This window comes from Coenobita brevimanus, chromosome 106 (assembly GCF_032717465.1).
Source record: "Coenobita brevimanus isolate Jiangsu-jjx chromosome 106, ASM3271746v2, whole genome shotgun sequence".
Lineage (NCBI taxonomy): Eukaryota > Metazoa > Arthropoda > Malacostraca > Decapoda > Coenobitidae > Coenobita > Coenobita brevimanus.
Window position 1 is genome coordinate 12696371 of NC_137059.1, and position 25287 is coordinate 12721657.

General features: G+C 42.5%; 1 protein-coding gene across 1 annotated transcript in view; it reads left to right on the top strand.

Moving 5' to 3' along the window:
- LOC145416430 (uncharacterized) overlaps positions 1 to 25287 on the top strand; it is a 657995-nt gene that overhangs the window by 311758 nt on the left and 320950 nt on the right. The window contains exons 12-13 of the mRNA XM_080285378.1: positions 16362 to 16464; positions 16724 to 16919. Coding sequence (XP_080141504.1) covers positions 16362 to 16464; positions 16724 to 16919 — 299 coding nt within the window. The remainder of the gene's footprint in view (positions 1 to 16361; positions 16465 to 16723; positions 16920 to 25287) is intronic.

The window sequence follows — 25287 nt, forward strand, 5'->3', positions numbered from 1 at the left end:
TAATACAGGAGGAGTTAAGTAAATTAGACAGAGGAAAAGCAAATGGTCCTGATGAAATTTCATGTTGGGTGCTACGAGAATGTGCAAAGGAGTTAAGTAAACCATTATTTTTAATTTTCAAGAAATCCTTGAGTCAAGGTAAACTACCTGATATTTGGAGGAAAGCAAACATTTTCCCCTTATTCAAGAAAGGGAATAGACAAAATCCACTCAACTACCAACCAGTATCACTGACCAGTGTTGTAAGCAAGGTATTAGAAAAGCTTATAAGAAAAGCTTGGGTAAATCATCTAGAAGTACACAATATGATAACAGAAAGACAGTTTGGTTTCAGAAAAGGAAAATCATGTGTTACTAATCTGTTGAGCTACTATGACAGAGTAACAGACACAATACAGGAAAGAGAAGGATGGGTGGACAGTATCTATTTGGATTTCAAGAAAGCATTTGACACAGTACCACACCAAAGACTTTTATGGAAACTGTACCATCAAGGAGGAATTTGAGGCAAACTGTATTGTTGGATGCAAGATTTTCTCATAAAAAGAGAAATGAGAACAGTACTAAGGGGAAATTACTCATCATGGAAAGAAGTGACTAGTTGAGTACCACAGGGCTCAGGGCTGGCACCAATCATTCTTTTTAGTGTATAAAAATGATATAGACAGTAACACTGGAAATGAAAGCTATCTAAATATGTTTGCAGATGATGCAAAAATCTATCTATCTATCTATCTATTGCCAGATGCCTCAATCCCGTTTGGGATGGCCACAAACAAATCGCCTCCACGTCACCCTGTCCCCCGCCATTTCACTGCCCTGCTCCCAACTCACACCCCCCTCTCTCATATACCTCTCCACCCCATCCCTCCATCTCATCCTCCTTTCCCTCCCTCTTCCCCCCTCCACCTCACTCACATACACTCTCTTCGTCAGTCTCTCACCCTCCATCCTCTCCACATGGCCAAACCACCTCAGTGTGTTCCTCATAACGCTTCCTATCACATCCACATCCACACCACAATGCTCCTTTATAATACAAAGGAGAATTACTAACACAGATTCTTGTAAAGAGCTACAACAAGAATTAAATAAACTTCATGAATGGAGTAATACATGGCAAATGGAATTCAGTGTGGACAAGTGTCATGTAATCAAGTTTGGTAAAAGTGGAAAAAGACCAAATTGGGATTATACGTTAGGAAATAAAACCCTACACACATCAGAAAGAGAGAAGGACCTAGGCATGATTATCAATAACAGACTATCTCCGGCTGACCACATCAGTGAGAAGGTATGGAACATATATATACTGCTTGCAAATATGAGAATAGCATTCACATACATAAATGAAGACATGCTAAGAAGGATAATAACAGCATTCATCTGACCAACCCTGGAGTATGCATCAGTAGTCTGGAGTCCTTATCTTAAAAAACACATAGACAAGATTGAAAAAGTTCAAAGGGCTGCTACAAGATGGGTACCAAGCTTAAGGGATCTAAGCTATGAAGAAAGATTAAATAAACTGAATCTACCAACACTACAGGAGAGAAGGAAAAGAGGTGACATGATAATGCTATATAAATGCATGTCAGGGAAGGAGAAAATAGACATAAATGATTACTTAACCTATGGGGAAGCATCACCAAGAGGACACTGCAAAAAACTGCATAAGAAGAGAGGTGATAAAGACGTAAGGAAATTCAGTTTCCCAAACAGAGCAATTGATCAGTGGAATGCACTACCGAATGAAATAGTGTGTGCCAAAACAATTCACAAATTTTAAGGATATGTACGATAAATATGGTTTAAGACACAGGACAGTACGAGCTTGACTCATTCCTGTAAGGATATAATTAGGTAAGAACAATTAGGTAAGAACAACATTTCAACTTTCATACGACAAAGTTAAGAAAGACGTTGAAGGTAGTGATGGCATTTGGTGACTAGAAGGCTGGCAAAATTATTTAGAAGTAATATGTGGTGGCTAATGTAAGATTTTATTATTCTTATGGGTAAGGAATTAATTAACAGGTTTAAGATCTGATTGGTTTATGAATGCTAGCTAAATTACACAAGAGTGGATGAGATTTTACATTGATACCAAAAGGATGTTTGGGGTTTATTGCTCACATAATTCAGGTCAGGGGAATGCAGCTGGCCACTGTAACCTTATGTGGCTGGACTCTGTAGCTTAACGCTAGGCTTCTATGCTTCTGATGGGGTAATAATAAAGAATTGGATGATGGATGGGTAGGTGGGTGGAGTGATTGCTTACTGAGTTTGAGGGATGCTTGTTTAGACGTATGAATGGATACATAGAGAGTGTTCTGAATTGGGCAAGCTTCCTGGCTTGCAGATATCATGTAAGTTATGACTAGCAAACATATACTTTATCATTTTTTTTTTTACTGAATATATTAACCCCCTAACGCTGGTTCACGTCTGAGGACATGAGGTTGACAGGCGCCGGTTCACGTCTGAGGATTTTTCATATTGTGTGGGCATGTTTCAACTTAACTCCTTCCTGTGCGGATAAGTTTCATAAGTTTTCTGTGCTGTGATGTGTGGGCTTTTCTTCCCTCCCCCCAGTGGCCGCTGCATGCTCCAAAAATGTGTATTCTTGGCTAATTTTCATAACCCAAACATATTTCTTTTGGCACAAAACTCACATATTCCTATTCATCGATGTTTGTTCTACACGATAAGCAAAAAAGAAAAAAAAAAAAATCACCAAAAAAACACACTATACGTACGTTAGGGCCCTTGGATTAAACATTCAGGATAATAGATATCACTTCCCAAAATCATAAGTCGAATGTTTACTAATCAATCTATACATGTTATACTATCAATCGAAAGAGAATGTTATTAGCTTTTGAATGGTGGGGGTCCCAGTTTGATACAAGGTATGGTCTTCAAGTAATAAACGAAAAAGTAAAACCCATTTCCAACAGACGACTTTTTTATTCGGAGAGCTTTGGCAAAGGACTTTTCCTGGCATTGTCATGTTTTTATTTCATTATCCTATGCAGAATTTAATTCGCTTTCATTTGAGCCAAGAACAGTGATCCTAGGCCTCATAATTTTCGAGAAAAGTGCAAAAAACTATGGTGCATTTTCCCGCGCACTGACTCACCGTCAGCTGTGCTCACTTACGTTATTTTCCCGTAGCGCACTTATGCTTTTATGCTTGCTAGCCACGCTTTCTTTGGTTTTATACCAACAACTATTTTATATAATTCTGTTTTGTTTTTAGTACTCTCAGAAACCACACATGAACACTAAATCTCTTGCTAGCAACTGAAACTGAAGCTGTACTTATTTCCCTGTCATTTGTGTTGTGGTAAATAACAATATATATGTATGTGTAAATATACTGACATAAATAGAGGTAAATAGATAAATAAAAAAAAGAATATCATGTACTTCTCCAGTGGCGATGATCTTCCTGCAGGACCAGATCGATTGGGAGGTGAGGAGTTTTGCACTGTGTGTGTGTGTGTATGTGTGTGTGTGTGTGTGTGTGTGTATATCTGTGTATGTGCTCCACTAGTGAAGGTATTGCTCGGTATGGTACCGCTCGAAACAATCACCCATGCAAAGCGGCACATCACTTACAGGACACATGTTCCTTGTGTTCTTCCTCACGCCCAACTTGAAGCACAAGGTACATCTGAGCCTCTTCTTGTCGGGGATCCTCGCCCGGTGGTGGCCCAGAGTGTGATCCAACCTCACTTTGTCGTCAATCACCTGGCAATGCTTGCTTGGATACCTTCATGCTCTGTAGTCCTGTCATGCGGAAGCTGCAGGCCCAGGCACGGGTTCTCCCGATGGGCCAGCAACTGGAGGTGGTGGCGGTGCTGGCACCCTTGACAGGTCTCCTGCAGGTGGTGTTGGTGGTGATGGTGGTACCTGTGATGGCCCCGCTGCAGGTGATGCTGGTGTGGTGTGTCCTGCAGGCTGTGCTGGTGCTGGTGGTGGCTGGGCCCATCCTGGTGCTGGTGGTTGTGCTTGCTGGGTGCCAGGTGTTGCTGGCGCTAGCCGCCGGGTAGGTAGGTCTGGGGCGTGGGGGAGTGTGTGTCCAGATGCAGGCCAGTCCTGTTTGGAAATGCAGAAGATGGTAGATGATCTGCTCCATAAATTCAAGGAGAGTTACTTGCATGCATCTGTACTTTTGTACAAGGCAAACGCGTCGAACAGTGCCATTTGGACGAAGTAGAATGTGATCTTCGTCCACTTGACAGTTCGGCATTGGATGGGGTAGTACTGGACCATCTGATCGAAATGATCCACCTCACCCATGTACCTGTCATACTCCTCCACAATGACAGGCTTGTGAACGACCTTCTCCACGTAGGTTGTCCGCACGTCTTGACCCCGCACCTTTCCTCGAACCCTCATCAGAATGGTGTCCACAGTGTGGAAGGTGGACACCATGTTCACAATGCGCTTGTTCCTCCACAGCAGGACTAGCACATTGTCCTTGTGCCTGTACACCATGCCCCCCTCGGGCAGGCTCTTAGCCCTGGCGATGGCTTGCAGCTGGCATGGCGCTCCTCTAGGCAGCAGTAGGGTCCCACACACGTAAAATCCTGCAGTGAAGAGTCGTTTGCACAGGGCTACGGAATTGTAATAGTTGTCCATGAACAGCTTATAGCCCTGGTCCTTCAACAGTTCTACGAGGCCCCACACGGTGTTTTCAAGGGTACACTGCACCCCTGTGTAGACCTCGAGGTTCCAGATGTAGCCCGAGGATGACCCAGACAACATGTACAACTTGATGGCATACTTGGTGGGTTCTGGGGGTTGTACACGTGGAAGGACAGCTGGCCCTTCCACCCCAGAGAGCCCTCATCCAGACTGAGCTGCTCCTCAGGTTGGTACACTGACTGGAACTGCTGAAGTAGGTACTCCATGACCATGCGAATGCGGATGAGCTGATCTTGGTTGTCCCGGGGAATGGTGAGTGAGTTGAAGGCATGGAAGTGCTTGAGGATGGTGGTGAAGTGCCTTCCACTCATTGCCCGCTGGACCCTAGGGTAGTCGTGCAGCTTGGAGCTCCTCCAGTAGTGCCTGATGGTCGGCATGTGCACGACCCCCATGAAAAGTATAACCCCAGGAACTTGGCCATCTCCTCTTCATTGCAGGAGAACCAGGCATCCAGCTGAGTCCTCAGGAATGTGATGTACCGGTTGGTTTCCACGGTGAGGTATGACAACAACTTCCGCATGAAAAAGAACTGGAAGAACTGCCACGGAGTTGTTGAAATATCCACCTTGATCCCTGGGGAGCCAGTGAACGGCCCGTGGTTCGGTGGGAACGGGCCACTGCTCCACCCAGGATCCTCTTCAACGGCAGTAGCGGTGATGGCAGCGGGTCGGCCTGTCAACACCCTTCGGCCTGCCCTCTGACCCCTTGGACGTCCCCCGTGTCCAGGCAGCGGACCACGGTGCCCTCCTCTGGGAGTGGACATCTCGGACGAGGATGAGGATGAGACAGAAGGCTCTGGGGACACCAGTCTCCTCGGTCTGGCCAGCATCCTGTATGGCATCCTGCATGGCAGAAGCGGGTGGAGGGGCCATCACAACGAACGATGGCCCGGCTTCCGGTGACACTGGCTCGCCAAGGGGGGCAGAGGGGCCTGGAGATTGGGAGCCAACGAAGAGAGCAGTGGGACTGGCAGGTCCTAGAGGTGGGGAGGGTTTTCCAGTGAAGCCGGCCAATGATGGTGGTGTGGTCTCCTGCAATGGAAGGCAGTGGGGCAGTTCCACTTGCTGACCGGATGGTGGCAGCTCAACCTCCTCCACCCCAGAACGGTCGCTTTCAATGTCAGTCTCCGACTTTACCTCATCGAGAATCTTATGCTACTCATGTGGTGCCAACCCGCATTTCAACTTTGCAAGACTGCTGTCGTTGCAAGCCATCTGGAGCATAAATTGCTGTCAAAAGGGATTCAGAACCCTGTGGTAGTCCAATGTTGTGGTAGGAGTGTGAGCTGAAATAAAGGAGTCAAGATATTTTATTCACAGCCAGCCAAGAACTTGGCTCAACACTGGCACAATGCAAGGGTTCATGATAAATGTATAGTACTTGACAAACATCGTCTCCCACACATGACTTAGCACACAGGTAGGGGCACTAGCACGTGATTACCTCTTTCATTTTCTTTGCACATTACACATAACCAAATCTATAATTTTTATGAGATACACAGTACTGTACATTTCACCACTAATATGTAAATGGACGTGTTTCGTAGGCTGTTACCAGTGCGCTAAGGTGTAGCAGACGGTGTTTCCCCTACAAGAACACGCTGCAGTTGGTCAGTTTCTCATTGTCTTTTCACATAAAACATAGCCAAATTATCAGTACATGGGATACAAAGTATATTTAACCCCTGCCCCCACAAAAAATGTAAATGCACGCGTTCCTAACCTTGCGTTGCATTTGGCTACCTTTTTCCAAGCTCAGGTGTACGACACACACTCTTCATTACAAGCACTTGGGTCAGTTTTTCACTGTCTTTTCACATAAAACATAGTGAATTTTATCAGTACATGGGATACACAGTATATTTAAAAAAAAAAAAAAAAAAAAAAAAGTAAATTCACGTGTTGCTAACCTTGCGTTGCATTTGGCTACCTTTGTGCTAGCTCAGGTGTACGACATGCACTCTTCATTACGAGCATGTGGGTCAGTTTTTCACTGTCTTTTCATATAAAACATAGCACATGTTTCTAACCTCGTGTTGCATTTCGGTGCCTTTGTGCTAGCTCAGGTGTATGACATGCACTCTTCATTACGAGCATGTGAGTCAGTCTTTCATGTTATTTTCACATACATTGCCTAATCTATCAATATATGAGATACACAGTATATTTCACCAACAAAGTGTAAACTCACGTCTTCCGTATGTCAGTTACGTGGCCCATACCTGGGCGGTAAGGTGTAGCAGACCATGATTTCCAGACGATCGCGTGGTTCACTTTCACTTTCTTTTCACATAAACACATAATAAAATATATCACTGTATGAGATACACAGTATATCACACCATCTATAATTACGTATCTCACGTAGCATTTCACTACCTTTGTGCTACCTCAGGTGTACGAGACGTTCTCTTTCTTATGAGCACATGGTTCAGTCTTTCATGTTATTTTCACATAATACTTAGCATAATCCAGTGGTTCTCAAACTATGGGTCACGACCCAAAGGTGGGTTGTGAGAGGAATTTTGATGGGTCACAGGGACCTAATGCTTTCAATGTATTTTATTTATTTAATTGAAACTATAATTATCCTTATTACACTATTAGCATATTCATATTAACTATGATAGGCTATATACCGGCTACTTTCTATGTGTGTGTGTGTGTGTGTGTGTGTGTGTGTGTTTCATTTATTTACCCTGTGGGTTGCCAAGTCTTGAAATATTCCAAATAGGGTCACACTAAAAAGTCTGAGAACCGCTGGCCTAATCTATCAAGATATGAGATACACAGTATATTTCACCAAAAAAATGTAAATGCACATCTTCCGTATGTCAATATGTGGCCCCTACCTGGGTGATAAGGTGTAGCAGACGATGATTTCCAGATGATCACGTGGGTCACTTTCACTTTCTATTCACATAAACACGTAACAAAATATATCACTCTATGAGATACACGGTATATCACACCATCTGCAATTGACGAGTTTCCGGTCAAAATTTTTCTGAAGTTAGATACTTGTATGGGTAAAAAATACGCAGAAAATAACTGTCAACCATTATTTCCTCCAAAAATGTGCGGAAACATGAAAAAATAATAGATAAAATGGCCGAAAAATCACGTGACTCTGAAACGGCCTGTGATTGGTCGTGACGTCACTACTCACACTGAGGCAGTATAGTCTACTTTGTTTTAGCCAGCATACACTGTGCTTATTTCTGACCTCCAAGAATCTCCAGTGACAAGAGGAATAATTGCTAATGTTTTGTTCCAATGTGTAAGTGCACTGACAAAGCACAGTAGGGAAATTATTCCTCTGTACACTAGCCAATAACAAGAAACGTAAGCAGAGGTGGCTGGCTGCTTGTCAGAAGTTCCCAGTGCTGGAATGCAGTCTTTACTGTTGTGAAAATATTATATTCTTCACCATATAGGCTCATACACACCTAATTATCTGAAATTCGGTAAAAAAACTATGCTTAATTTAACTATTAATAGAATATTTAGAATATTAGGAGTCAGAGCGAAAACGTGCTAAGGTTAGCGGGTATTTTTACTTTAGATCGCCAACATGCCTTGACAGACTTCTGTTTTGCACAGATACTGATTTAAAGTGCAAATAAGTGCATTTGTATGTTAAATTAATATTTATACAAAGCAGAAGTCTGCCAGTGCTACCTTTTCAACTAAAGGAGAAACACTTCCGCTAATTTTAGCACGTTTTCGCTGTGAATCCGGATTTTTTAAAAGGTAAAATTAAATACAAAAATTTGACCAGATTTCGAGTAATTAGGTATGAACCCCTATAGTGATAAAATCTATAACACTTCCCAATTACAGTGCCAGTTCGGTGATGATTCGGTAAATGACCGACGATTCGGTATTTCGTCACACTCCCCTGAAGTATTGTAGTTCAGAGTCACTGAAACTTTTTATTTCAGAAAACTAATAATGAAGAGGTCAAATATTAAATATTCATGAGCATAATACCATCATAAACTCATACAACTGATACTGTACGGCATACATTGAACACTTTCCACCTCATGAGGTACGAGCACCTCTCGGGAATGGTGTAGCTGTAAGCTACTTCTGGTCGATTTCACCACAATTTACTTACCTAACAGGTACCATCTATTTATACCATGAAAAGTATTCCTTCACAACATTCTTGAAGGGGGTAGTTTGGATCTACGGTGGCCATGTAGGTACAACTGTTATCTCTGTTACTGGTAAAGTATTGTGTGATGGATTGGAGCGTCGTCTGCAGTGTGAATGCTGACGTCATTGCCAACATGGCGGCTCCTTCCCTCCAGCCACAAAGAATTAAAGTTATCGCGTCATATTCAGTGCTAATGATAAATTGAATTAAACGATACATATACCGTAAGTTTTTAAGTACATGGCAGAGCGCACTGGCTATGTTTACCCAGAACTGGCAACACGTTTATTACGTATCTCACGTTGCATTTCTCTTCCTTTGTGTTAGCTCAGGAGTATGAGACGTTCTCTTTCTTACGAGCACGTGGGTCAGTCACATTATTTTCACATAATACATAGCCTAATCTATCAGTATATGAGATACACAGTATATTTCACCAATAAAATGTAAATGCACTTGTTTCTAACCTCGTGTTGCATGTCGCTACCTTTGTGCTAACTCAAATGTACGAGATATACTCTTTCCTATGAGCAGTTGGGTCAGTTATTTACTGTCTTTCATATAAAACATAACCAAATCTATCAATATATGAGATACACAGTATATTACACCACAACAAGTACAAGTACGTGACCCTTAACTGTGCGCTAAGGTGTAGCAGATGATGTTTCACTTACCTGAAGATGCTGCAGTGTTTATGATTTTATTTCACAATGCTCATAATCAAATCCATCATTCTATGAGACATACAGTATATTTCAGCACAACAGTACATGAACGTGCTCTGTATGTCACATTTTCAATACCTAAGGTATCGTAGATGATATTTTCTGACGAGCACGTGGTGCAGTGTTTACGTTCTTCCATGCAAGCATACGATAAACATATCAATATAACTATCTATCTATCTATCTATTGCCAGACGCCTCAATCCCGTTTGGGGTGGCCACAAACAAATCACCTCCAAGTCGCCCTGTCCCACGCCATTTCACTGCCCTGCTCCCAACTCACACCCCCCTCTCTCATATACCTCTCCACCCCATCCCTCCATCTCATCCTCGGCCTCCCCCTCCCTCTTCCCCCCTCCACCTCACTCACATACACTCTTCGTCAGTCTTTCGCCCTCCATCCTCTCCACATGGCCAAACCACGTCAGTGTGTTCGTCATAACGCTTCCTATCACATCCACATCCACACCACAACGTTCCTTTATATCCTCATTCGTCAGCCTGTCTCTCCACGTGACTCCACAGGCTCCTCTTAAATAACTCATTTCCACTGCTCTCACTCTTGACTTGTGTCCTTCCAACAATGTCCAAGCTTCACTTCTGTACGTTAGAGTTGGTATCACAATACTGTCATGTAGTAACTTTTTCACTTCCATGCTCACTTCCCTGTTTCTTATCACTGCTTTCAAGGAACCAGCAACCTTTCTTCCCTGCTGTACCCTTTCAAGCACTTCACCCTCCAAACCTCCATCCTTACTCATCACACTACCCAAATACTTAAACATACTCACATTTTCCAATTCCTCACCATCTAACCTCACTGTACATTCACTAACTTCACCTCTCTCAAAGACCATCACTTTACTCTTCCCTACATTCACCTTTAGGTTCCGTTTCTTACACACTCTCTCAAACTCATCCACCAAGCCTTGCAGCTCCCCTTCGTCTTCACTCAACAACACAGTATCATCTGCAAACAACAGTACAGGGAGTTTCCAAACACTATCCTCTCTCACCAGGGCCACTCCAACATCCACTACCCTACCTTGTACCTCTTTTATTATCAATATAACACTTATTTATTTATCAATATAACACTTATGCTTTATTTCACACAGAAAGCATAGGGAATAAATATAACAACATGACAAAATCAAATATCCCTATAAACCTCCTCTATATTATCCCCTCCTGACAATGGCGTGCCGTAGTTGTAAGGCGTACGTGACTCCTGCCCTAGCCAATATTTCATCATGTACACTTGTTGCACTATACTCCTATCTATTGCACAATAACACTATCCACCATATATCAGCATAAAACAAGGACTTCATCAACACCTTGGCAAATATTAAGTTCAAGACAACTCTGTGCCATCAGGCGGTTTCCCTGCCTCCCCCTGCTAAACGTTTCACCATGTCCTTCCTCACTAGCTATTGCACACTATATTCACCTGATTCACTGTCACTATTATTCAGTGGTTGAATAATAGTGAATAATAGTTGGGTGCAGGGTAGAGGGGTGTAGTTGTTGGGACACGCCGAAAAACAGGGTAGGCCTAGCATAATCTTCATTGGGCCAACGGCTGATAACGGCCAGGAATGATTCACAAAAACCTAATTCCCTATTTCAAATGCCATTTTAATCACGATATTGCCCAAAAAGTAAACACAAGCACTATAGGTATAATGGAATATGATGCGCGTCCCAGGACGGGGGTAAATAGAGTTCGATTTAAATGCCGAGCCGCGAGCTATTTTCTCCCCTTGACAGCTGCTGAGGAACTAATCAGCCTGTCCGGGCTGCTGTGTGTCTCGGGCCCCGAGGTTGCTAAGTCATTACTATTGACGAGAAGCGCGGGAACTATGACGCCTCCAAAAATGACGCCAATCGGCCAAAAGCTTTTTCTCTGACAAAAGGTTGTTATACTTAAATGACGACAAATGCATCATCGAGTATAGTTGCAGACACGCCCATATGATGACAAACGCGTCATCGTGGGCTGAGGGGTTAAAAGCACACCAGACTAACTGAGAGTGGTGTTGTGGGCTCTCCCATGTGCCTGAGGGTGTGGGGAGAGGCTATCTGGGACAGAGGTGGGGGAGAAGGAGGGGGGCTGGGGGAGAGGCACCTAGAGGGGCAGAGTACACATGTACTGACTGCAGTTAGCCACCTACACAGTAGTAGAGATATACACCAGGAGATGGTAAGTACATGCATTTTTTTGTGAGTTTGTATCATTTGTGATTGATTTGTAAGAAAATTTTTTTTATTGGAAAATCCAGACTACGAAAATAAGCCTGGTTGTGGGAAGGGGATAGGGTGCAGGGAGCCTGGCATCAGGGGGTTAAAAAGTATGTGGCAAGGATTGACTGTTTTTAAATGGTAGTACTTTGAATAATGGGTATAATGTCATATAATTTATAAAGGATTGAACATGCTTGCAAGTGTTGGCCTTGTTCAACAAAGAACAACTCTCCATGTTGCCTGACCTCTGGCAGCCTCCCTGTTGAGTCCTTTAACCCTGAGGTCCCAGGTCTTATTCCGTCTGCCTCTCGCACCCCTACCACTGACGTTCATACGTCTCACTTTCTGCACCCAATTGTTGTACTCCATCCTCCCCACATGGCCAAACCATCTCAATCTGCCTCTCCTCATCACAGCACCAATACAATCCAGTCCCATCCCTCCTCCCAACTCTTCAATTATAAACCTAGCCCCCCAGTCCTTGCATTCAAGGATGCACTACACATCCATCTAATCATTGTCATTTCTGTACATTTGAGCCTATGCATATCCTCTTCCTTTACTGCTCAGGTCTCACTACCATACAGCATTACACTCCTAATACTGCTGCATACTGAGGGACAGCCCTCTCACTGTCGGGAGAGGAAATAGCTTCCTGAACATCCTCCAACCACTCCTTACCCTAACCACAGAGCTAGCTCCAGGCCCACTACCAGCACATAACATGTCCCCCAAATAAAATAATTCTTCCACACACTCAAGAGACTCACGTGCAGGATCAATCCTTTCATACCCGACAATCACTGTATGCCCTCCCTGACACTCCACATACATGAAATCAGTATTATCTTACAATCTACCTTATATACCACAACATCTCTTATGTACTCACTTATCACAAATACTGCACAAGGTGGAGTTACTTCCCACACCCTTGTGACAAACCACTCATGGCCACTGTCCCTCTGCTTTGACAGTACCTCCACCCCTAGATACCATCACTTCTGTTTTATCTACATTCACTCTCAGACCCTTGTGTCCCATATCATCTCCACTTCCTAAATCCCTTCTTTGTCTCCCTTTCATTCACTGCAATCAACAACAAATCATCAGCATACAACACTTTCCATGGGAGCCCATTTCTGAAGTCATGTGAGAGCTTCAAGCACCATGACAAACAATAAGGGACTCAAAAGTAATTCCTGTTGCATGCTAACATTTTGGAAAACTTATCATTCAAATCTCCATTCAGTCTCACGAGGGTGCAACCACCCACATACATAGCCATAATCACTCCAATCATCAACTCCTTGATCCCAAGCTTTGCCAGTCCCCTAGGGACATGCCAAAGGCCTGCACCAATTCAACAAGAACAAAGTACAGATCCCTTTCCATTCCTATATATTATCCCTGAAGCTGCTGGAGAATGCATATGCCATCAGTGGTCCCGTTGACTGGCATATACCCTAAGTGCATTTCATCACTATTCAGTCTTTCTCTAATCATACCTTCTAGGACTCTTTCCATTACCTTCACTATCTGGTCCAAAATTTTTATCTAGCTATCTGTACCAAGATGCCATAATCCCACAGGGGGTGGCCATTGGACTTTGAGCTAGTTGTTTTGCAGTGAGGGACACTAACCCTCTGCCAACCCACTTGTTGACATGTAAGGAAACTTGTATGGGTTGGTTATATTGTTACCACCCAGTGTTGTAAATGGTTTCCTGGCTTATAGGAAACCATTAGGCTTGTCACCCAGTGTAAAGTCACCTGAAAAGGAAAGAAGAGTAACAAAAGGTGACTGGAAAGATGAGATGAATTGGAATGTAAGAGGACAGACACAGAAAAAGAATAATAAAGTGAAGGAAGACATAGGCAGCACTACCTCAAGTGAGTAGATGATAGTTGCCATGCCAACCAAAAGTTTCATGCCTCTATAATTTCTTCTTTCCAGGGCGCCAGCCTTCCCCTTGCACACATTTACAGTCACACTCTTCAGCCAGTCATCTGGGGGAACACACTCATATATAATCATATTTATTAAATTAGTAAGTAACCCCACTCCTATCACCTGAGTCCTTAAACATTTCAACGGTTAACCCAGACACACCTGCTGCCTTCCCCCAACTGTGTCCTGTTTATTGCCCTGCTCACAATAGCAGCATCAATCAAAGGCCAAGGGACAAACATTAGACCCTGCTCCAGTCAGATTCCTTATCCATCAGCAGGTTATAATGCTCTCTCCATGCATCTTTAATATCCTCTCCACTACTACTTTTCTCTCATCATTCTTCACAGACTGCTCACCTGTGATATCCCTCTTTTTTCCTCCTAATCAGAACCTTAAATACCATATTCTTCTTTTCAGCACTATTACAGTTATTCAGGACAAGTCTCTGAGACTTAGATATTTGCTCTGTATACTTCCTTTCTAACCCTATGCTTGACAGTCAGGTACTCCTCTCTGTTACTATCCCTTTTTTATTCCCAGAATAGCTTCTTTTCTCCTTGACTGTGGCTTCTACACCCTTATTCTACCACCATGTTACCTTATGTCTTGGAGAGTCCCTTATCCATCCACACACTGAATCAGCAGCTATCAGGAGGTTGTTCTTGTGAGATCTGTAGTGTTTACACTTCTGTCATTTGCCCCCTCCTCAGCCACAACTCAACTCATCTTGCTATAATAGGCATCCCTGACTGCTTGGTTTTTCAACTTCCATATTTTCCCCTTAGGTGCATAGGTCTTCGTCTTCACCACCCGCTCCTTAAGTACCATGTCATATATCGGTAATTTGTGTTGCTGCACACACTCTTTGCCCACTGTAACTTTAAAATCCCTTGCCAACCTCCAATCAGCCCTCCTTACCAGGAAATAGTCAATCTGGCTACTATTTCTCCTAGACTCGTATGTAATCAACCTATTCTTTCTTTTCCTGAAGTGCATGTTGTACAGTCATGTTCATTGCCTCCCCAGATTCGAGTATCCTTTCCCCTTCCACATTCCTTGTACCATATGTGCATCCCCCATGTACTCCTTCATATCCTTGAGTTGCTTCATCCATATGACCATTCAAGTCCCCTTCCAAATCTGTGATCTCATCATGCCTCATAACACTTACCACATGTATCAATTCATCCCAGAATCTATCTTTTTCTACATCATCCAAGCCAGCCTGTGGAGCATACACTGATATAAATGAAATTAGGAGTCTAGCCAACAATATTTTCACTGGTATTATCCTTTCATTCACCCTCATTACATTCATGATATGCCACACATTATTCCTCAACCAGCACACCCACACTGCCATATCCATCTACATTTCCCTGCCAAAAAGACCTACAGTCCTTCCTGGTAATCATTCTGGCTGATTATTCTCTATACCTAATCATCTAAATGCATCAAACAACCACCCGCTTCCTACTCATAGCCTCCACTACTTCCTCTGCTCTACCTTTCAAACTACCCAGATTCCATGAAGCCACTTAGAACTGCTTGGGTGATTTAATTTCCTCAGGCATGCTCTTGCTTCTACTCGTTTTTGGTCATATGTCGATATAATAAATGAGGAGGCAGACCACAGCCCCACCCATCTGCATAGTTCCAAGTCCAGGCATGGGACCTGGGACCCACAGCCCACCAACTGTGGCCAGCAGCTGTGCCAGTTGCCTTGGGGCACCCTGCCTGGACAGCTACAGGGACTCTTGCCCAGCTTGGTAGTGTAACTGCCCCACCATTATACAACCGCTGATCGGGCAGCCTCCAAGATTTGAGCCCCTCTGTTGGGCAGAAGCAGCAGCATGAGAGGTGCAATACTGTGTACCCTCTGGCACAGATCTGTGTCCCATCCCATCCTGGTCACAAAATCAATGTTGGTGGAGCCCATGCCATGGTAACTGATATAAAAGTAGAAAGAAAGAAAATACCAGGATTTTGTAAAGTTTGAGTGATGTGTGAATGATGTGCGGTCCTTAGCATGCTGTTTGGTAGAGGCAGTTTGTTTTCATCAGACAAAACTAGGCCACTATCACAACTCAAGTACTAAGTTGTGGTTGTATGAATTTTGATGGACCTTAGTTGTGACTTGGAAATGAAATCTTCTAATTGGACTGCACTAGGTCATCAGCTGAAGCTGAAAACGTGTATGTTTGTGAAGTTAGAACAAACACACTGTACAAGTAGTTCTACTAATTTTCTTCTATTTATTTGTTTCTGGGTCTTATCTTACCCCTTTGATTAGGTGGGAATTAGAGTTGGGATGATGGTGGTAGTGCTAGTGTTGATGAAAAAGTATAAATTTAGGCAGGTTTAACTAAGGCAGTCTATATTTGAATGAAAAGTTCTGTAAATTTTAATCAGCATATGAGAAGAAGTGCATTTATATGGACAAGAAGTGGATTTCTCATGTTTAATAATGCCTGTACAATTTTGCATGGAATACATTGTTCAGCTAAGTGAATAATTTGTGTGTTTTTCATCTGCTCTTCCACATGACAGTTGGTGTTTGACAATCTGGATTTAAGCAAGAAGGCCGTCATTGCCTGTAATGCCTCCAATCCCCACGGCTACGCCTACAAGAGTGTCTACCTCAACGTCCTGTGTGAGGCTACACCACACAGTTTTTTTAATTGTCAGAGTTGATTGAAGCAGAGTGTAAATTGATTTGCTGTGTATCAATATTTGTACTGTTTATGTAGTGAATAATGTTGCTGAATGAGCTGTTTTTACTAAAGTCAACGAACAGTAGCAAAATGGGAAAATTTTTCAGCAACATAATGACAGTAAGAAGTCATGCTGGACTTTGAATGCTAAATCATACGTAAGATCTCTAAATTTTTATTTTATCAACATCTTTATAGCCCTGCCTCCTGAGTGGTTGACTGAACCAGAGGATGTGACAGTTTTAGAGGGAGAAGCAGCAACACTAGCATGTGTTGCTTTTGGCTCCCCTGACCCAAACATGACCTGGGTGCGACTTGAGGGAGAGGAACGCATCAGCATCCATGACGAGGATCCCAGATATGATCTTGAAGACCCAACTAAACTCATTATCAAGTGAGTCACATGTAACTTGATGTTAATGACTCCAGAATACCATTCGACACATGCAGAAATTGCTGGGCAGTACTGCACTTTTTGGTTTGGGAATAATGTACAGTAGATCCTTAACTGAGTTCACTTTGGAAAATGATTTGCTTAGAATTGATTTGAAGTGGTAATTTCCAATATTCTGTCCATAGCATCAGACAAAAATTTCAGTTATTTAAATAAGTTTTAAGAAAACATGTTGTACAGTGTGAAGGTATATTTTGATTTTGTAATTGGCTATAGAATTGTCTTGTTGAGAGTCACTTACACCATCAGATTGTCTGTACATTATTTTCATTTTAATATTCTTGTTGAAGTCTCCACCAGCACACCTGTAACATAATCAATTGGAAATTTTTGTTTAGCGTGGGACTGAAATGGTTGATGACAGGAATGTCCTGTCATCCATTTTTTTCACCTCCTCATCATTCTGTGTGTTAATGATAGGATGTCTCAAATGCCATCATCATCATCATCATCATCATCATCATCATCATCATTTCTACTCCTCCTCCTCCTCCATGATCCGGAAAAAGAAATGTGAAAACACAGATATCTGAACTGTTATCAGAGTGCCCAGTAAGATAAGTCTCACAATTATTCACACATTCATGTGTTCAAAATTAGGGCTTGACCTCACAGGCAAAACCCCTCCACACTTTTTTATGTATGCCTTTTATTTTCAGATTAATCTCCCAAATATGTATGGGATAGAGGTGTTCCATTAACCATGAAGTTATAAAATGAGGTGCAGTTCTTGTCAATAGTACTGTATCTATAATATAGTTCTGTCATCCATTTTTATTAATGTTGCATCATTACTTTTGCTTCCATAACCTCCCTACCTCACTTTCTCACATTTTTTTTTTTTACCATGTCCAGTCAACTTCTTCTTGGCTTTCCACCTCTTCTTCTACCTTCAAACTCACTCACAGGTGCTGACATGGAGCCTACATGTGGTAGTGCTTTGCACCCTGGATGGAGCAGCTGTGGCATCTCCCGAGGGGCCAAACCTTCTTGTGTAGAAAGCAGCTAAGACTGCAGCGATATACACGGACAAAGGCCAAATGCAGAGTACAGGATCCAATTTATTTCAACATTTAGCCCACCAAGCTTCTTCAGGTATTAACTGGATCCTGCACTCTGCATTTGGCCTTTCTCTGTGTATAGCCAAACGTCAATTTTCTCTGCACCTTTTCTGTAGGAAGGACCGTGATCCAACCCTCATAAGGTACAGTCTACCACAAGAGGGCATCAGATCCCTGCATGGTGTATGTACTTTACTGTACTGTTCCTATAGGATGGCCCCACACAAGCGTTTGCTTGCCTGTAGTCGATGGACCTGCTCGACCAGACATACCAAGGTTAAACAATGACAGTTGCAGCAACACACTCACTTACCCTCATCAGTACCTTCCCATATTCATTCTGTGTATATGCCCATACCATCTAAGCACACTGTCATCTATCCTTCAATCATTCAACTTTCTTATTCCATGTCTTTCACAGATGTCTGTTTCTTTTCCTATTTTGGTTACACAACCCACATACAGTACATTCATTAGCAGTTCCATTTCCACTGCTGTCTTTAGACTCATGCCATACCAAGTCATTGTGGGCACTGACACACCTTCAAGCAGTTCTTCTCCAGCCTCCAAACTCAGTCCTTTGCTTTCTGTCAGTGTCTGCATAGCTCAGGCCACTTTTCTTTCTTAAGCCACTCTACTGTCCATTTCCTCTACACTTTTACCTCTGTTTTTTCTCTTCAGTAAAGTAGGTAAATTTTTCCACTATTCTAAGTTGTTCTTCACTCACTAACACAACACATTGTGAGTTATCTTCTCTTTCAGCAGCCATTACTTTCTCATCAACATTGACTTGTAAACTATACTGATAACAGACATTTGCAGAATCCTAAAGCTGTCTGCACTGATATCATTTGCTATTTGCAAGCAGAATTATCTGTTTGTGATGTCTACTGTGATATCATTTGTTATTTGCCAGTTGCACTGTCTGTGTATGATGGGTTTTAGAAAAAAAAACTCTCTGTCTGCAAGCCCTAGGATTGTAGTGCCCAAATCGCTGCATCCCATTCTGAGACATTACCATGGCTTTGAGTATAGAGATCCCTTGGTTACCAAGGTTTTTGTTATCATTGCCAGATGAAAATCTGCTCTTCTGATGTTATTACACATTTTTGACTAAAGAACTTTATTGCACATCTGAGCTGATTTCTTTCGACAATAACGGTGCAAAATCTGTGGTTTCTGATGGCTTTGAGGTTTTCAAAGATGAGGTCCTACTTGGAGTTAATCCCAGGTGGTGTAGATCACTAACTCTCCACCTCCTAGCCTCAGAAGCCTTTACTTCAAGCCCATTTTGGGTCTCCATATGGTATGTGTTTCTTCTTTATTGTGCACTTTTCAAAATTTTCTGTAAACCTAAACTGATTTTATCCTTTAGTTTGCCAATCTCCTTCTGACCCTCAGCAACTTCCTTTCTTAGGGTCCCAATTTCTGTATCTAAGTTTTTAGCATCTCCTTTATCTCTTTTGCCTCACGCTTACAGAAGAGGAAGATGTTGTTTTGGTGCATGTTGGCATACTCTTCTTTTAAGTCAATGTACAACTTTACTTTCTTGCATCCAGAGCAAGTAGCCTTTAGTGTCAGGGCACCAGCCATTTTGCTATTTTTAAACTACTTTATTTATTTTTTATCTTCTCAGGGTTATGGTATTAGTTTCCTAGAAGCTTCAAAAACTTGTGTGACCAATACATTAACAAAAGTATAAAAAGATGAGGGAGGATTGGTAAATTCTTCCTGTGCCACCTGCATTTGCTTGTCTGTCACTGGTCTTCATTCTGTTCAGTACCCTGTCCTGGATGGCCTGTCACACCAACCAAAGGTCTGCCCAGGGCTGGACAATCCCAGACGTGCTGCAGCTCCCTACTGAGCAGCACAAGCGATAAAAAGTACACTGATTTCCCACCAGAAGTGACAGTAAGAGCACGGTACCTGGTACCTGCAAGTCAAGTCCTAGAAATTTTAGTTGGCCTGGCCTCCAAAATGGCTGTAAAACACTCTCACTTAAGAGCAGTCCAGCCAGAAGTACCAAAGAATAGTCAGAGGGGCTGGCCAGGCAAATCACGAAAGGAGCGGGCTACATGGGGCACAAAAGCCATTCTCCATTTATTAGGTTCCTGTTCTCATGGGACTCTTTCAATCTGAGTCTCTCACAACATATAAGTGTTAAATGGTGTCATTTATAGAGGGGTCCAAAGTATCATCCAGAACATGAGGTAGCAGCAGGGTCCTTAATATTATGTTTTATTAGTAGAAAGAGGGAAGAGATCTTAATCCTATAACTAAAATTAAAGTGAGAGTTGAAAGGCTCAGATTCATAGGGACACAACCCCCTAATAGATGAGTTAACCCCATTTCTCCTACAAGAGAGAGAGAGAGAGAGAGAGAGAGAGAGAGAGAGAGAGAGAGAGAGAGAGAGAACAACAATTGGAATACAGTATTACATACTCTGTCTTACATCAGCACTGATGCTAAACCCCTCAATCTGACATCCATGTACCTTTCAGAATTTCACTACCTTCATAAAAATTCTTTACACTATTCAGTAATTTCCTTCAACACAGATTATATGTTAAACATCTATTGTCATTCCTTCCTCTACACCATTTCATAACCTTTTCCAGATACAAAAATGAGATAAATATCTTTACAGTCTTTGTCACATGCATCCATTGTGTCAGTGGCACAGACAGTAGGCTATTTTACTCTCCAAAACACCTTTCTCTGACTGTCTTTTGCACTACTCTAGATGCACTTCACATACCAAACACTATACCCTACTGTGTCGCAGGGGTTGGCACCATCTAGGGCATGTGGCCAGAAAACTTTGCCTCCATTAACTAGTGGCGGACTTGAAGCTAGGCGTGACACTGGCTCCGGGTTGGGACCAGAGGATACAGGTCACTGCGATTCCCAGCCTGCCACTTCTGCTCAATAGAGAGGGACCTTCATCTTGGAACAGCACCCCAGGAGGCTGCTCTATCACTGAGTATATAATAGAAAAGACAGTTACAGTGAAAAGTTGCACTTGGAGGGTGTCTCTGTAGCTGTTCTGGCAGGGTGCCCTGAGGCCACTGCCACACCCACTGACCATGGCTGGTGGACAGTGGGTTCCTGATCCTCTGCTTAGACTTGGGGCTGTCCCTGGGGGTGAGGAGCTATGGTCTGTCTTCTTTTTTTCAACTTCTGACATGACGAAATCAAAATAGTGCTGTAAAATGCAAGCATAAGACCAGAACACCAACGGAGTTCACTGGCATTTTGAAATGTGCATAGCTTGAAGGGTAGAGAGGGGAAAGTGGTGGAAACCTTGTGCAGGAAGCAGGATAATGTCTGAATCTTACAGGAAGTTAAGTATAGAGTCAGCATGGATGATTGTTGGGAAGGATTGAAGGTATAAGTTACTTTGGAAGAGAGGTGTGGACAGATATGATGTGAGTGTGCCTGCCGAAGACGAGTGGGTGGAGTTTGTTATGAACTTACCAACTGAATGAAAGGATAATGGCTTTGAAAATGTCATTTGGAAAGCTTCTTGCTCCATTAATATTGATGCATGCTTCACAGACTGGGTTGGATGATGAAGAAAAACAGATTCCAGGATGATAATTTTGATACATGTGGTTGGCAGTATGGGGGATGATGAGATTGTAGTGTGGGGTGGGAATTTAAATCATCATGTGGATGCAGCAGCTCAAGGATATGAAGGGGTGCATGGGAGATGAGAATATGGTACGATGAATGTGAAAGGGGAAAGGATACTGGAATTCAGGGAGGCAATGATCATGATTATGTGCAACACGTACTTTAGGAAGACAGAGTAGGCTGATTATATATGAGTTGGGGAGCAATAGTAGCCAGCTTGACTATTTCCTGGTCAGAATATGAGCTTAGTGAAGGATGTTATAGTTATAGGCAGTGAAGAGTGTGTGTAGCAGCACAAATTACTGATATGTGATATGGTATTAAAGGAGTGGGTAGTGAAGAAAAAGACCTATGCATTCAAGAGGAAAATATGGAAGTTGAAAAACAAAGCAGTAAGGGATACCTTCTACAGTGAGATGAGTAGAATGGTGGCTGAACAGGAAGCTGGAAACAGAAATGTTAATGAACAGCACAGAGTTCTTAAGAATAATCTTTGAGAATTACTGATTCAGTGTGTGGATGGACAAGGGACCCACCAAGACTTATGATATTATGATGGTGGGATGAGGGTGTAGAAGTCACAGTTAAGGAGGAAAAAAAAAAAAGACATTTCAAGGAATGGAAAAGGCATGGCAAACAGAGATGAATAACTTGGCTGCCAAGCATAGGGCTGGAAAGGAGGTCTAAAGAGCAAAGTCTGACTCTCAGAAACTTTTTAAGGTGACAAACGAGATGAAGATCAGAAATAGGGATATCATAGATAAGCAGTGTGTGAAGAATCATTTTGTTTCATTTATAAAGGCTCCAACATGCTTGCATGTATTGGCCATGATCAACTAATAGTAGCACTCCATGCTGCCCAATCTCTGGCAACCACCCTATTCAGTCACTTATCCCTTAGGTCATGCTTTATGACCTTATCGTAGGTCTTTTTTGGTCTGTCTCTTGCAACCCTGCCTCCAATGTTCACATTTCTCACTTTCTGCCCCCAGTTGTGGGAATGATGGAGGAAAGGTAATTATGGAAAGTGAAGACAATAAAGATGGTTGCTGGATGAGGAGTTTGACTGGAACAGGGCAAGCTTAGAGTCAGCAGATCCAGTATTTGGGCCTTGGCCTTTGATAGATGCCACTACTGTGTGCAGGGCAATCAGCAGGATACAGTTAGGGAAAGTGGCAGGTGTGTCTGGGTTGACCGCTGAAATAATGATGGTCTCTTGAGATCTAGAGTGGGTTTAGTTATTAATTTGATAAATTTGATTATATATGAGTGTGTTATTCCAGATGACTGGCTGAAGAGTGCAATTGCAAATGTGTATAAGGGGCGGGATATTGCCAGGAAAGGGAAATTATAGAGGCGTAAAACTTTTGGACCACATAATGAGGGTACAGTGCCATTCCCAAAATCAGAATATCAAATTTCCAAAAATACCTATTTTTCAAAAGAATTTTGAGAAGTCATTATGCTAAAAAAAAAACATTTGAAAGAATATATTTATCATCAAAAGAACTCTTAACATACAGTACTTTCTAAGGTCACCACAAGGTTTAGGTGCTGCAGTAATCTACAGTCTCCCAAGCTACCTCAAGCTGAACTTGATTTATGGGGCTGATTTCTCCATTAAAAAAAAAAAAAAAAAAAAAAAAAAAAATCATTGTTTGCTATCATATTTTCATGTCAAAACTCTTAAAACCATGAATGTAGGTGATAATCTCTAGCCTAGATACAGTGATTACTGAAGGGAATGACAAGCAGGTGGAAGACTGTAAATATACAGTAACTGATAGTATTGACAGTATTCCAGTCTGTCCAAATATTCAGTTTTCCAAAGGCCTCTTGATCCCAACCATTTCAGATTTTGGCAGTTGCACTGTAATGGTGAGATTCCTGGAAGGTATGATAAGGGAAATAGTGAATATTGATGAGATGCAGTTTGGGTTTATGCTAGGCAAAGGGATCGCTAATGCGATATTCATTGTGTGATATCTTTAGGAAAAATATATAGGAAAGAAGAGGAAGCTACAAAGTACTTTGTTTTTGTTAACTTGGAGAAGGCCTTTGATAGCATTCCTAGTGAGGTGGTGAAGAGGGCAATGAGAAAGCTTGGGATCAAGGAGTGGCTGGTTAAAATGGTTATGGCAATGCACAGTACTAGGGTGCTCACACCCAGGTGACAGTGAATGGAGATTAGAGTGAAGAGTTTTCTGTGAATGTTGGCATGAATCAGGGGTCAGTCTTAAGTCACTTATTGTTTATCATGGTGCTTGAAGCTGTCTTACATTTCAGAAATTGACCTCCAAGAGAGATGTTGTATGCTGATGGCATGGTGTTGATTGCAGAGAGGGAGGTGGAGAACAGATTTAGAGATGGAATGGGGTATAAGGGTTTTAGAGGAAACATGGATAAAACAAACGTGATGATATCTAGGGCTAGTGGCAGTACTGTCAAAGCAGAGGGAATATGGTCCTATGCAGTTTGCCACAAGGGTGTATGAAGTACTGTACTTGAATCTTGTTAGCTGTTTGTGACCACTGACATGTGGGTGCACAAGAGATGTAGTGGTATTAGAAGTAGGCTGCAAATAATGCTGATTCTGTGTGTGTGTGGTGTGTTGGGGAGAGCATGTAGTGATTGATGGGGATGAGAGGACTGATTTCCCTGGAGAGTCTCTTGAGTGTGTGGAGGAGTTTTTATATTATCGGGACATTATGTGCTGGAGGTGGGGCTGAAGCTGGCTCTATAGCTAGAGTAGTGATTGGAGGAAGTTCAGGGAGCTGCTGCCTCTCCTGACATTGAGAGGGTTCTCCCTCTGTGCTAAGGGGTTCTTGTATACAGTAATCTCTCAATTATCTGTTGTTGCAATATCCAACCCACTGCAATATCCAGTGCTTTTTGCTTTACTTTGTTAAAACAATACTCGGCAAAATTGGGCAACATCTGGCTCAGAAACAGGAAGCAACTGGTGGTACTGTGCACATTCCAGCAGTTAGGTTATCATCTGGCTCAGACATGGGACCCAGTTGGCGTGCAGGCATACCCTGCAACTTGCCAGCCAGTCACAATGTATTGACAAGAGTGGATCACCCAGTGAGCCAAGCCTGCTGTCACTCTCTCATCCTCTCCCGTGGATGTCATACAGTGAGAACGTATCTGTGCACTCTGCATTTGTGATGCATGTGGTGGCTAACCCCTAGTGCTGTTGCTGTAGTGCTGTGGCTAACCTTGTGGGCACTCAGTGCTCTATGCCCTAGTGCTCCCAGTGTATAGTGACAAAATATGTGTGTGTATCTACCATCCATCAGTGCTGACACTCAGTGAATACAGTATGGTTATGATTATATTATGTACTGTATTACAGCACTATATATACTGTATCAGCATAGTATTGAATTTTATGCTTGATTTTAATCTTTTACTCGTGGATAAAATTGTTGGAAACTTTTTAGGGCAGAGGGTTGAGATGGATAGCGTAGGGCAGTGACCCATTATCCTGTTTGATGCCGAATGGTTAGCTGATTGGGGGTACCTACGCAATATCCGGAGCTCTGCAACATCTGGCATGGGGGTTGGATGCATTATGCCAGATAATTGAGAGATCACTGTACAGCATG